General features: G+C 36.2%; 2 protein-coding genes across 2 annotated transcripts; both read right to left on the bottom strand.

The window, feature by feature from the left end:
• Window positions 1-413: 413 nt before the first annotated feature.
• Window positions 414-1513, bottom strand: LOC109827846 (polygalacturonase inhibitor-like). The gene has a single exon (XM_020394867.1). The coding sequence runs from the start codon at window positions 1511-1513 to the stop codon at window positions 527-529; it is 987 nt and encodes a 328-aa protein (XP_020250456.1). The 3' UTR covers window positions 414-526.
• A 3996-nt stretch (window positions 1514-5509) lies between these two features.
• LOC109827853 (probable serine/threonine-protein kinase PBL21) lies at window positions 5510-8098 on the bottom strand. The gene is made up of 3 exons (XM_020394874.1): window positions 8034-8098; window positions 7824-7959; window positions 5510-5701 (listed from the first exon to the last, which is right to left on the bottom strand). Exons 1-3 carry the CDS (start codon window positions 8093-8095, stop codon window positions 5591-5593), a joined length of 309 nt encoding a protein of 102 aa, XP_020250463.1. The 5' UTR covers window positions 8096-8098; the 3' UTR covers window positions 5510-5590.
• Window positions 8099-14391: the final 6293 nt, after the last annotated feature.

Here is a 14391-nt window from a genome sequence, read left to right as displayed (position 1 = left end):
TGCAAATTAGAATAGACCATCGTATTCAATTCAGTTCAGATCTATTTTGTGTGCATTAAAAAAAAAGAAGAAGAGAGTTTCAGATCTATTAATTTGGCAACACAAACAAAATCCTTTTCCCCATTGGAAACTTCGATATTAGGAGATGGAGAGAATAGAATTATCATCTTCCCGTAGGAATCGTCAAGCCCGTTGGATGTATAGGGTCTTTACAGCTTGCATGCCAAATTAGTTTTCAGGCCAAGTAAAACGTTAGTAATGTAAGCGAAGGAAAAAATTAACTTGCATGCCAAGTTAACTTGCTAGCTATCAAGCTGAGTTAATCGTATGTATGCAAGTTAAGTCAGAACTCCTCTTTTTATAACAAATATTTAATTATAAACAAAGTAAAGGAAATCAGGGAAACAATACTATTAAACATAAAGAAGAAACATTATTTAGCCTTCAATATTTCAGTAGAGGAAACAAGTATTAGGCATCTTATTTTCTAGCACGCACTACTTTTCGCTGAGAAACAATTTTCATTTTAGTCGCACGGAGGCAGCGGAGCTCCGCAGAGGCACTTATTATTGGCAAAGAACTGCGCTTCAAACTGACGGAAACTCCCGCCGCTTGGGATTCTCCCACACAATTCATTATAACTCACATCCAAGTAACCAAAATTCGTCAAGTTTGTGATCTGGTTCGATATGCTTCCATAAATTTTATTGTGGCTAATATCCAAATACTGTAGGTTCTGAGGATACTTCACGTTAGTCAAATCAAATGCAAACTTGTTTTTCGACAGAATTACCTGGCTCACAGTCTTCGACTCCCCAAACAAGAATGAGGCATCCCCATCGAGCTGATTACTCCCCAAATTGACATTAGCAAACCTTACACGCCCAAAGGATTTAGGGATTGGTCCCTTCAGCGTGTTATCAGAAACATCGAGGTCCGCTAATGACCCTGTAAGTTTACTGAAGAGAGAATCAGGTATGGCTCCTGTGAGCTGGTTACCTGACAGATCAATGAAGCTCAGGTTAACAAGATTTCCCAGTGACGACGGTATCGTCCCTACAAAGTTGCTTTCAGCAAGTTCGAGCTCTCTGAGGCCGGTGAAGGTCGAAAGGAAAGAAGGGACGGGACCAGAAACCTTGGTTTTGTACATAGTCAAGAATTGAAGAGCTTTCAGTTTTGACAGCTGGGGCGGGATGGGACCAATGAGGCCGGGGAGGTTGCTGAAACTGACGACCTGGAGAGCAGAGAGATCGCCGATTGACGGAGGGATGGGGCCTCTGAGGTTTCGATTGTCAGAGATGGAGAGGGTTGTGACTCGACCGGATGTTTCGTCGCATTGGATGTAGTCCCAGGAGCAGCAGTCGATGGCGGTGGTCCATGAATTTGAGATAGAGTTTGGAGGGAAGGAATTTTTGAAGGAGAGGAGGGCGGTTAGGTCTTGTTGGCTGCAGGCGGCGGAGGGGGAGATTGTGGTGAAGAGGATGAAGAGGGTTAAGGTGAGGAATTTAAACATGTTTGTGTTGTTGTGTTTTTATCGTTGAAGATGTATCTATTTATAAATTTGTAAGAGAGAGCGCCAATTTTGAAAATAAAAGTTCAAACATGGCGCAGAATTTTGGGACCCGGTGCTGCTGTCGCGTAATGGGCAAATACAATGTTCTTTTGGAAAAGTCCAAGTACGACTATGGCGTTAGTGCTTGTTTGGATTGAGGGGAATGAGGTTGAAGGGAAGTTAGGGGAACCATTCACCTCCATTCATCTTGTTAGGAAACACTTAGGAGGTGAAGTTAATTCACCTCCATTCACCTTGGTTCACCCCCTAATAGTATAAAAATTGTTACCCCCCAAATTGAGGTGTAACCAAGGGGAAGTGAATTCCCTTCTCTTCCCTTCCCTTCCCTTCCCTTCACTCAGTTTCCCTTAACTTCCCTTCACCCCCTACGAATCCAAACATGCCCTAATTCTTTTTTCGTCTTTTTTATTTTTCTTTTTATATTTTTCTAGTGAAGTCTGCACACCTATGAGGATTTGGATCTTCTCCTAGTAATGATGAAAGAAGTGCAAGGATAACTATTTTAAAAAGTAATTATTTTGTAAAGGAAAAATTGCTTCAACGCCCCAAAATCCAAAAATCAATATGTCCCAGCCCCCCTAATTTTACCAATGTGATGCAGCCCTTAATTTTGGGAAAAATTATCCTCAGGCCCCTCCAACTCATCTCTCCACAAGTTCTAATGCATTTTATTTAAAATCCCAAATTTACCCTCTCCCTTACACCTCCCTCCTCCTCCAGTCCCCCTCAGCCCCCTCCCTCAACTCTCTCATCCTCTCCTCCTCCCGCTCCTCAACGCCCCATCTCTCCCTCTCCTTCTTCCTCATCACAGATCTCACTCTCCCTCGTTCTCGTCGCCGTCTTCTTGGTCTCATCGTCACTCGCCCCTTGCCTCGATTCCGCGACGGTGCGACAACCTCGTCTGCGCCGAGATCTGCCGTGATGCCACGAGATCGCCCGCTGCGCCTCCTGCTCCTCCGCCGCCAGCGACGCCTCATCATTCTCGTCGTGCGTCGTTTCATCGTCTTATTCTTGGTCTCGATCTCACTCGCCCTTGCCTCCAATCCCTTCGCGACGCCGGCTCCCTCTCCCACGCCGAGATCCGTCGCGTTGCACACGAGATCCCCGCTGCGCCTTATGCTCCTCTGTCGCCAACGACGCCTCCATTTCTGTCGCCACCCCCGTCTCTACAACCTCCGTCCTCTGTCCCGATCACACCCCCAATTACGCCTCCGCCGCCGGCGGCCATTAGATCGCTGCTGTCGACATGGACTATTGCTTTTTCACGCGCGAGACCTTGGGTATTTTTTTGTGGTTGGATTTGTATTTAATTTTTGGCTTTTTTTTGGGTGAAGTTTGATGTTGCTTTGTGGTTTTTGCTTTGATTTGTTTTTAGATGTTGGTGTTATTAGGAAGAGATGACGAGAAAGAGATTGGTTGATTGTGTTATGTTTTTATTGTTATAAACTAACAGTTTATATTGCTATGTTATTGATGTCTAACTTTCAATGGAGGGATTATCTGTTAACTGTTATATATAATCTGTTAACTATTAACATTATTTGTTAACTGTTATATATAAATTGTTAACTATTAATCATTATCTATTAACTATTATATGTAACATGTAAACTATAATACGTAACATGTTAACCCTAATTGGTAAATTGATAACTATATTCAGTAAACTATTAACTATAATCGATTATATATTAACTGTTATTTGTAATCTGTTAACTGTTATTTATATATAATAGTTAATTATGTTAACTATAATAGTTATCGGTTTATATATAATAGTTAACATATTAACTGTAATAGTTAACATGTTAACTTCAACAGTTAACATGTTAACTATACTCCTTCCTCGACGCCCCTAACAAACTCTAGAGGCCGCTATAAAATCCCCCAATGGCAATGGTGATTGGCACCGCAACCGCTGCTCTCTCCTCCGCTCTTTGCTTCGCGAGGTTACAGAGTCGACATGTCCTTTTTCTCGTCGATTTTGCTTTGGTGGAAGGGTTTTAATGGCGAGGAGGTTCACTGTGCAGGCAACCTCGGCCTCACGAAGCCCTCCGTTGTTGAAACCTCTTATGTTTGTTTCATTATTGTCGTTGGCTTGCTGATGGTCTTTGTCATGTTGGACTTTTGGTGTGTAGATTACCTGTTTGATGAAATTTCTGAGAGATGGTTCAGTTAATTCATTTTGCGTTTTTAGAAGTTCCTAAGCTTAGAATTATCTTCAGTATTATTGTATATTATTGAGTTTGTTTGATTGAATGTGAAAGATCTTATATTATTTGTTTGAAGAAATATCTGATAGATTATTGATATTTATCGTTAAAATTATTTATTTTTATGATGAATAATGCAAACATTTATCGGATGACAAGTTAATTTATGATGAAAATTCCACCATTTGGATATTTCAAAAGCTTATTTAGGTAGGGTTTTTCACTCAAAATTGTATTAATATTTGATATAGGGACTGTGGATGTGCGCCGGATTTGTTTTAGCTCGAGAATTGGAGGAAGTTTGTAACATGTTATCCATAGCACGTAACATGTTAACGATAATAGTTAACATGTTAACTGTTGTAGTTAACATGTTAACTGTTGTAGTTAACATGTTAATTATTATAGTTAACATGTTAAGAAAAACATGAGCTGGAGTCATGAGCTAGAGTCATGAGCTGAAGTCATGATGGAGGGGTAAAATTAGGTTTTTGGGTAAAAAAATATAAAAAAATTAGGAAAACATGAGCTAGAGTCATGATGGAGGGGCTTGGGCAAACTTTTTTCAAATTTTAGTGGCTGCAACACATTTTGAAAAGTATGAGGGGCTTGGACACATTGTCTTTTGGGTTTTGGGGCCTTGAAGCAATTTTTTATTTTTTTAAAAAGTGTCAGCATTGCAATACCTAGCTCATTTTAAAAGGTAAAATAACATTGTAATTATTTTTTAAAAATTAATTATCCAAAAACTTTCAGAAACCTGGTTTGGAGCATTAAATCATAATTTCTTAATATTTTTATGTTTATGTGTTTCATAGGAATCAACTGGAGTTTTTTTGGCCTTAATTCAAAGTTAAACTCCCTTTAATAATTCTAGCCTGTTAGTGGACATCATGGGTATTTTTTCACAATTTCCTTTATATATATTTTTCAACTACATTGCAACCCATTATCAATAGCAGCAGAGGGGGCCCGCCCATGTGGAATATCTTTATTACGTAAGCAGCTTCATATAGATCATATTTTTTGTTTGACATTGAACCCACACTCTTTTTGTTGAAATTCCAACTAGCTTTAAGACCATTCAGTCAAGGAACATAATTATTCACTTAATTTCAAAAAGTTTTATCTAGAAAGCCCTAACATTTAACACCGTTAAGTTTGACTATCTGAGGGGCTGTTTGGTTCGTTTCCTAGATATAGGGAAATGCATTTTCATGTACAAAAACACAAGTTTTGAGTTTTTCAAACTTTTCCAAGAAATGGATTGTTTTGCTTTGGTTCGCGCAAAAAAATGATGGGAAACCAATGTATTTATTTTTATTGTGTTTGGTTCGCATGGAAAAAAAAGGAAAAACTCTTGTTGATATTACATTTCCCACTTTTCTTGTGTTTGGTTGGTTTTGAAGTTTGTAGTAAAAAGTGTTTATGGTCACCATGGTAAGATTACCCCCACTATATACAACTTTATTTGTGCTCGTTATATGATGTAATCTTAATCATATAAAAGTTTGAATGTAACATGAACAAATAATAATATCTCCAATGAATTATAAATTTTTGCTTGTATTAATGAAATCATACGAAACCTGAATTAATATGAATCAATTGCAATGAATTACATATTTGAATAGCTTGAAATATACATGTTTCAGATTGAAAAAAATCACATGAAACCTGTACTAACTTGAATATTCACAAATTTATGAAGTTGCATGAATTATCCACAAAATCTGTGCTGGAACACTCTGTGCTGGAACAACAAGCACCTCAAGGAACACTGCGACCAAAGACATCGCCAGATTCACATTGAAAACTGAAACACTCTGTGCTGGAACCTTTGTAAATGGCGTCTTGATAAACTGAACCAAGAACTTCTTTTGACGTATAGCCCCCCATGTAGGTACAATAAATTCTGCAGATATGAAGATTAACATTGTAGGTAATGAAATAATAGGTTCATTAATGAAACTTCGTTAATGAAATAATAGGTTCAAGTTGAACATTGTAGGTAAATGAGTTGACGGTTTGTAAGTGCTACCGAATTTTTTATAAGAGAGAAGTTATCTGCAATTTACCTTAATAACATGAAGTAGCCATGTTGCCGCAAACATGTTCAAGCATGATGCCTCTAGGTGACATGATATACACATATGCCCAATTGAAATACTAAAAGTTCAAAATATGACACGATGGACATGATTACACACACTTCCATTGTAAAATACTATGCATTCACCTCTACGTGACAAGATCTGGAAAGTCCAAATTATCGAACAATAAAATAGTATGTATTTACCTAGTATACAAGCTACAAGGAGAATGAGTGGATAAGCATACATGAAGACTTGCTTCATACTATCCAAAATGGTCTACTCTTGTACAAACAATTCATGATCCTCGTGGTCCAAAAAAAAAGTTGTTTGCAATGAAGCAAGAAGGATGCAGAAAAGATGTAGAACGTGCATTCGGAGTACTCCAATCTCGATTTGCAATTGTGTCAGGACCAGCTCGTTTTTGGAAAAAAGAAGTATTACATGATATCATGACTGCGTGCATTATTATGCACAACATGATAATTGAGGATGAACGTGATCTTAATGCTACAATTGAAAATTGGAAGGAAGCACCAGTTCCGGACGTAGAGATGGTTGTAGATGAAAATGCTCGGTTTGAAGGATTTCTGGCTCGTCATCGACAAATCAAGAATAAAGAAGCTCATATTGCACTTCGAGATGCATTAATTGATCATTTGTGGGATGAATATACTAATTCGGAGACTTAGAATTTTATCAATATGGACCGTGTCTTTGTGTTTTATTTTATGTTAAATGTAATGCCTTTTATTTTTATTTTTTTTTGCTTGCAAGTGTGATGTTTTCTTTTGTGATGTTAAATGTAATCTTTAGTTGAAGTTATGAAAGTAATATTTTAATTTTATTTAGCATTTAATTTTTATATTTTTATTTTATTCATAAAATATATTATTATAATTAATTATATGTATTATATAATTATATAATTATATAATTTGTTAAATATTTTTAATTTCAAAAAATGTTAAAAGATAAGAATAATAAAAGGAATATGCTTTTTGGTGTAACATTTGGTGTAATGGGTTGGAGATGGAATAGTAATTTGGTGTAAAAACTACATCAATTTGGTGTAAAAACTACACCATTTTGAGTTTTATGGTTGGAGATGCTCTAAGCATACATGAAGACTTGCTTCATACAGTGACCAGCACAAAACAAAACTTTGACATATCACAACTAATATTTAACGACTTCCCATCACTCAGTTTCCGACATTTTCTTAATATACTTAACTTAGTGCTACAAAATTCTTTACACCAGTTCATCAACAGCTAGGGAAAATGAATTGTGATTAAGTGCAAGCACAGAAAAATACAGTCTGCAAAATAAAGCTACGCTATTGAGAATAATATTCAGAAGTTTCAGGCTTATAACAATTTTTCAGAAGTGCTATTTTCCTGCACAATTTAGTCCACGTCATTGGAACAGTTTTTTTAATATAAAATATGTATAAGTGAACAAGCAAAAGGCAATATGAAAACATTTGCGTTATCTCAATTTTATCATATATTGGTTCACTTACTGAATGCATCCATACCTACTCTGTGGAACACCTGCAGGTTCTGAACATGATTATTTCTTTAGTAAATGCAGGTTAAAGAATCATGTTTGCAAAAGAAGTCTTCTTTGCAGAAACGACTGCAAGCATCACAAGTATCTAAACTATTAAGCACTATAGATAACTTTCCACTTATGCAGAACCTATAAGAACTTGAGAGGTACAAATGCTCGACTATTATGGTGATGACGAAGAAAATTTGTTTTGGACACAGATGCATGGAATTATGAAAAGACATGAGTTTGCTAGAAATGTGTGTTCTTATCCACAAAACTATCAATGTACCGGTTAATTTACCCTTGTATAAAATTGTTGCCGTGACTAATTCTATACTAATAGAAAGGAGTATCAGATTGGTGAATTCAAACAAATTTTCAACATACCCAAATCACAAGGCTCTGTATAGATGAATCAACAACACGACGCCCTGTTATGAGCTCAAGAAGCAAAACTCCATAAGCAAAGACATCAGTCTTCTCATTAACTATTCCGTGCATGAAGTACTCTGGCGCCAAGTATCTGGATCATTCAGCACATAAGCAACTTACTAGATCAAACAAAACAATTCGAATACCAGTTGGAGGATATCATACCTGTACAAGCTAGCAACAAGACCCTTGTCCCAGCCATGACACGCATGCACAAGGCAAGGCATATTGTAACAATGAGCATAGACTTGGCACTTATGTACCGAACCACTTCATACACCCTTTCAACAATGCCTTCATGAACAGCATGAACACCTCTCTTCGCACTATCAAACCAACCTGTGCCCAAACTGAACACAAAACCAGCAAACCCACAACAGCAAGTACACAAAACTGAACACAAAATAATTAAACCAACCAGTGCCCAAACCGAACACAACCAGAGCTTGCCAACAACAGCAAGTACACCAAAAATAGCCAACCAACAAAATCAGGCTACACAACCAGCCAACCAGAGGCAACATGTGCCCACAAATAACCGAGCATATAACTGAATCCACCAACCGAGCATGTTAGTTTCACAGATAAGCCCTCTATGATGATGTTCGTCGAGCATATAACTGACTCCACCAACCGAACACAAAACTAGCAAACCCACAAAAGCATGAACACCAAAAATAGCCAACCAACAACATCATGGAATGGCACAACCAACCAACCACATAAGAGGCAACATGTGCCCACAAATAACCGAGCAGGAAAAAAATCAAGAAAAAAAGCATATGCACACCAAACTAAACACAAACAGATTGTAATGGTCACAAAGCCAACCAGAGTTGCCAAACTGATTATGGCTGAAGGCTCAAAATTTGGTCAATATCATCATTGTTAGCCATCCAGTACAATATCAATAGATATTGCAAGTTGCTAATCTCAGAAAAACTGACAATCATCATAGCCTAAATTGATGCAAACCAAACTGAATAGGGCTGAGGGCTCATAATATGGTCAACATCATCATTGTTAGCCATCCAGTACAATATCAATAGATATTGCAGGTTGCTAATCTCAGATAGTATGACAATAATCATAGCCTAAAAATAAAAAAGTCACCAATGTAAACTCGTGTCATGAAAGCTTACTACACAAAATACCCAGAGCAATAGCCATCCAGTACAATGTATGCACATTGTAGGTTGCTTGCATCTTAGAAATTTGTATGGTGACTTAGAAATATCCTGCAGTCACAAGTTTAATTTAAAGGTTAGTACACCATAATATTCACACTATGAAAGATAATATTAAAAAATAAAAGCAAATAACTACCTACTACAATATAAATATAATATTAGTTATTGTCATACAATTCGACAACCATAAAAAAAAATCATATAAAAAAGTATTGTCTCTAAACCAAACGATATTAGTCTTCAACCATAATTAAAAAAGTTTTCAAACATAAATGTGATTAAGTGAGAATCATAAACTACCACGCACATCCATGATCTATATGTCCTCAATCCTCTTTGTTGAGAAATGCCTCTATCATCTCCTTCTGACCATCCGAAGATATGCCCATAAATAGTCTAGATTCATGCTCATTAATAAAGAGGTGACGGTAGTATGTATCTAATTTAGCAACACTAAAGTCATGTGAATGAGCATATAGGACCGTGGATAACTTCTCGGTCCAATGCATATTCACACACTTCATGTTTGTGCTAAATACATCTATCTTATCCACCATTTTTAGCATGATCTCACTATCTAGGTTGGCCTTACGAGCCTTTACCTTGGCGGATGATGACTTAGCCTTAGAGCTTGATGTGTTGTGTGCTTCATTAGGCGAAGGAGTGTCCTCGTCATCTAAAATGTGTACTTCAGTAGATTGGGGAGAATGCATTGGTGAGTTCATCTCATCTCCAAGATTTATGGTCTCACTACGGCTAAATTTTTTCCAAGCATCACTAGCAGGTGAGTTCATCTCATCTCCAAGATTTATGGTCTCACTACGGCTAAATTTTTTCCAAGCATCACTAGCAGATTGTCCTGTAGCTTGATCATCACCGATGATAAGGGCGAGATCATCATAATGCCTCAAGGGTTTATTGACATATTGTCTAAGCTTAGCATTCTTAAAGCTCTTGTCCTGAAAAAATATATTTTAATTAATTCAATGAAAATAAGTAAAAGAAATGGAAAAAAACACATGCATTTACCAGAATTTATTTACCTTAATCCACCTATCCAAACATTCAGGCTTCATAATGACAGTCTTCGTACTTTCATCCCATCCAGCACCACTGAGATTACGACAAGTTTCCATATCACGAAATCTTGTTCGTAGAGTTTTGATGCGGTGCATGACATTATCCCACTTAAAAACTGTATTAAACTTCTCATTAATGTGTTGAGAAGCCATATGAAAAGCAGTTCTCTTAAAGCTTTTGTCGGGTTTATAACCCTTTCTTACCAAGTCGGCAAGAAATGGAATAAGCTCATCATCATAACGGGAATCCCAGAACAAATGTTTGGTTCCTTGAGAACCACCTTCTTCATCGTTTTTTTTGGATGTGGTTTTCTTCCTCTTCTTTGGATTTGGCGATGTTTCTACCCCTTCTTCTACGAGGTCCAGTTTGGAACCTGATTCGGGTGTAGATCCATTACCACTAGTGTGAGAAAGCTGCACCCCACTAAAATTAGGACTATGAAATTATGGAGGTAAAGTTGGAGAATTAATCATGTTCGTATATGACCCCAGAGTATGGTGCATCGGAAAGTAGCTGCTATCATGGAATGGCATGTTCGGATATGCTTGAGGTGGTTGTACAAAGTATGATTGCTGAAATAGAAAATACCCACCATCGTCGTGATGCACAGACTGGGGGGGTCTGAGGTGGTGGGGAAGGTGATGGAACACTCCCTTGCCTTTTTGATTATCTCTCCCACTTAATGATGAATTATCAGCCATTACTAATTAAATAGAAAAAAGTTAGATAACTGAAAGAAGTAAAACATGAATAAGGTAATTAAAAGCAGAACGCCATTAATGGAAATAGAGTTATTGAGTACATATATAAGCATAAATAGAACAATAATAAAAGTCAAGTCTCTGTGGTTACACCATGATTATACATATCACAGTAGTCCACCCACATCGCCCAAGCAATGTCATCCCTAAGAGTCTTCCACTCATTTCTTGATTCAGTTTGCTCTCTTTGGGTTTGATTTTGAGTAAAATCAACTAAATTAGTGTCATTCTCGAAAGCCACTTCACCATCAATGTCTTCATTAATTTCATCATCGTTGAGTAATTCATCACTTGGATCCACAGTTGCAATGAAATTATGGAGTACCGTGCATGCCAATACAATATCTACTTGTATAGGAAAAGGATAATGCGGCTTAGCACACAAAATCTTGAAACGATTCTTCAATGTGCCAAATGTAGATTCAATCTTAGACCTCAATGAAGAATGTCTTAGATTGAATAATTCTCTTCTATTCTTAGGTGTTTTACCCGAATGTTCTTTCAAATGATATCGAACACCTCGGTATGGAGAGATGAAACCTGGCATGGTTGGGTACCCAGCATCACATAGATAGTATTTGCCTACAATTTTATTAAGAAAATTGTTAAGTCAAGTTTGAATATTAAAAATAATAAATTTTAAGTTAAGTCTATATTTAATTACCATCATAGACTCTCAATCCATGTGGTTGTGGTCTAGACAATGCATCCTGAAGAATCCTATAATCATTTGCAGACCCCTCCCAACCTGCTAGAACATATGTGAATAGCTTGTTTGGGGTGCAAGCTGCAAGCACATTTTGTGTAACACCTTTACGGCCTCGAAAGCGTGCAACAAGATTAATCGGAAGCATTGCATCAACATGAGTCCCATCAATCATTCCAATGCAATCCTATAATACATGTATCACACACCTAAATTACAATTTACTTTCATTGATTATACAATTAAATGTGCTTAAAGTGTAGATATACCTTGAAATAAGGATAGTATAGAGGGTTGTTAACGATCTCTTGTGGAATGTCATTGGGGGCTTGTCTCATGTACCGTCCACGCAGGCCAATAATTGCGTGTAATACTTTTTTGAAATATCTACTAACTGTCTCCCCTGATCTTATAAAATGAGATCTGACAATCCGATTTTTAGATTTATGACCCAGTATGTTCAGTGTCATGATAAGTTGTTCTTCCAATGTTACATTTCTAGAGTCTGTTAGCAGGCTATTGTTCCTCATTATACTCGCTAGTTTAACAAAAGCACCACTCCGCATTCTAATATAATTAACACAACTATCACTAAAACCATTATAAATTCACTCTATGTGCTCAATTCTAGCTCTCTCTTGTCTTTTTTTTCCTTACTTGGACCACTACGAAGCAATTTACGTCTTGCTTGCATTCTCCTTATAACAGTAATTATTATAATTAAAACGGATAGACTACGAAGCAATTTACGTCTTGCTTGCATTCTCCTTATAACAGTAATTATTATAATTAAAACGGATAGCGCATCACCTTGAACCATATTAACAACACTTTGTTCATCAGAACAATCACCATCATTATCCATCTACGATGCAAAAAATTATTACCCGGTTAGAAAGTAAGTCAAATTCTTACAAAATCTGAACAAATTATAAATTACAAATGACCCACATTTAAGCATGCATTATTACGTTTTTTTCTAATCGACTTGATTATTTAATAGCAATACATTTAAGCATGCATTATTTCGTTTTTTGCTAATCCAGTTATAGAGAGCAAAAATTTAACCATCCAATTTAAATTGCTTCTAAATCCCAAAAAATTAGGAAAATCACAAAAAATTCTTCGAAAATGAGAAAAATTGCGTAGATCAGAATCATCTCCCACAAATTATCAGATAATTGCAGTAATTCTTATAACATTAATTCTTACAAAATCCTTATAACAGTAATCTTACAAAAATCGTCGAGCATATAACCACATTTAAGCATGCATTATTACGTTTTTTTTTCTAATCGACTTGATTATTTAATAGCAATACATTTAAGCATTCATTTTTTCGTTTTTTGCTAATCCAGTTATAGAGCAAAAATTTAACCATCCAATTTAAATTGCTTCTAAATCCCAAATAATTAGGAAAATCACAAAAAATTCTTCGAAAATGAGAAAAATTGCGTAGATCAGACCCCCATCCCACAAATTATCAGATAATTGCGGTAATTCTTATAACAGTAATTCTTACAAAATCCTTATAATAGCAATTCTTACAAAAATCGTCGAGCATATAACCACATTTAAGCATGCATTATTACGTTTTTTTTCTAATCGACTTGATTATTTAATAGCAATACATTTAAGCATTCATTTTTTCGTTTTTTGCTAATCCAGTTACAGAGCAAAAATTTAACCATCCAATTTAAATTGCTTCTAAATCCCAAATAATTAGGAAAATCACAAAAAAATTCTTCGAAAATGAGAAAAATTGCGTAGATCAGACCCCCATCCCACAAATTATCAGATAATTGCGGTAATTCTTATAACAGTAATTCTTACAAAATCCTTATAACAGTAATTCTTATAAAAATCGTCGAGCATATAACCACATTTAAGCATGCATTATTACGTTTTTTTTTCTAATCGACTTGATTATTTAATAGCAATACATTTAAGCATTCATTTTTTCGTTTTTTGCTAATCCAGTTATAGAGCAAAAATTTAACCATCCAATTTAAATTGCTTCTAAATCCCAAATAATTAGGAAAATCACAAAAAATTCTTCGAAAATGAGAAAAATTGCGTAAATCAGACCCCCATCCCACAAATTATCAGATAATTGCGGTAAATTAAACTAATAATAAGAAAAATTTAAAAAAAAAATCAATTTTTACCTTGATTTATGAAGCAACAGCGTCGGCAAAGATCAGATCTGATTATTGTCAGCAAAGATTAGAGTCCCTCCCACGAATTTCTTCGAATACAGGGACAACGAAGGTCGCGAGACTTTCTGGCGGGAGGAGAGAAAGGAGGTAAGTATAGCTCGCCGAAGAAATCAACGAGGAAAGCAAAAAGCCGACGTGGCTGAGATTGTCGTCGATTTCACGAGGAAGGGGCAGGAAATGGGTGAGGGAAAAGAAGGTGATGTGGCGGCGTTTTGCTGCCGATTTCCCTTATCAAACCCTAGCGAACCAAAGTGGGGAAAAGAAACCGATGGAAAAAAAAAACTTACGTGGCCACTTAAAAACTGACGTGGAGAGCTTGTAAAACTTTTCCACACTGTTTAAAAACGAACCAAACAGCCCCTAAGGGATGATATTAAAAGAAAGATTGCACAATCATTATTATATTAGCAAATCAATGAAACAAACTCCATATTTTTATTTAATAATGTAATGTTTAAAAACGAACCAAACAGCCCCTAAGGGATGATATTAAAAGAAAGATTGCACAATCATTATTATATTAGCAAATCAATGAAACAAACTCCATATTTTTATTTAATAATGTAA

Source organism: Asparagus officinalis, unplaced genomic scaffold (genome assembly GCF_001876935.1).
Source record: "Asparagus officinalis unplaced genomic scaffold, Aspof.V1 AsparagusV1_Un479, whole genome shotgun sequence".
Taxonomy (NCBI): Eukaryota; Viridiplantae; Streptophyta; class Magnoliopsida; order Asparagales; family Asparagaceae; genus Asparagus; species Asparagus officinalis.
The sequence above is the reverse complement of the archived record's forward strand: the minus strand, read 5'-3'. Positions and strand labels throughout refer to the sequence as shown.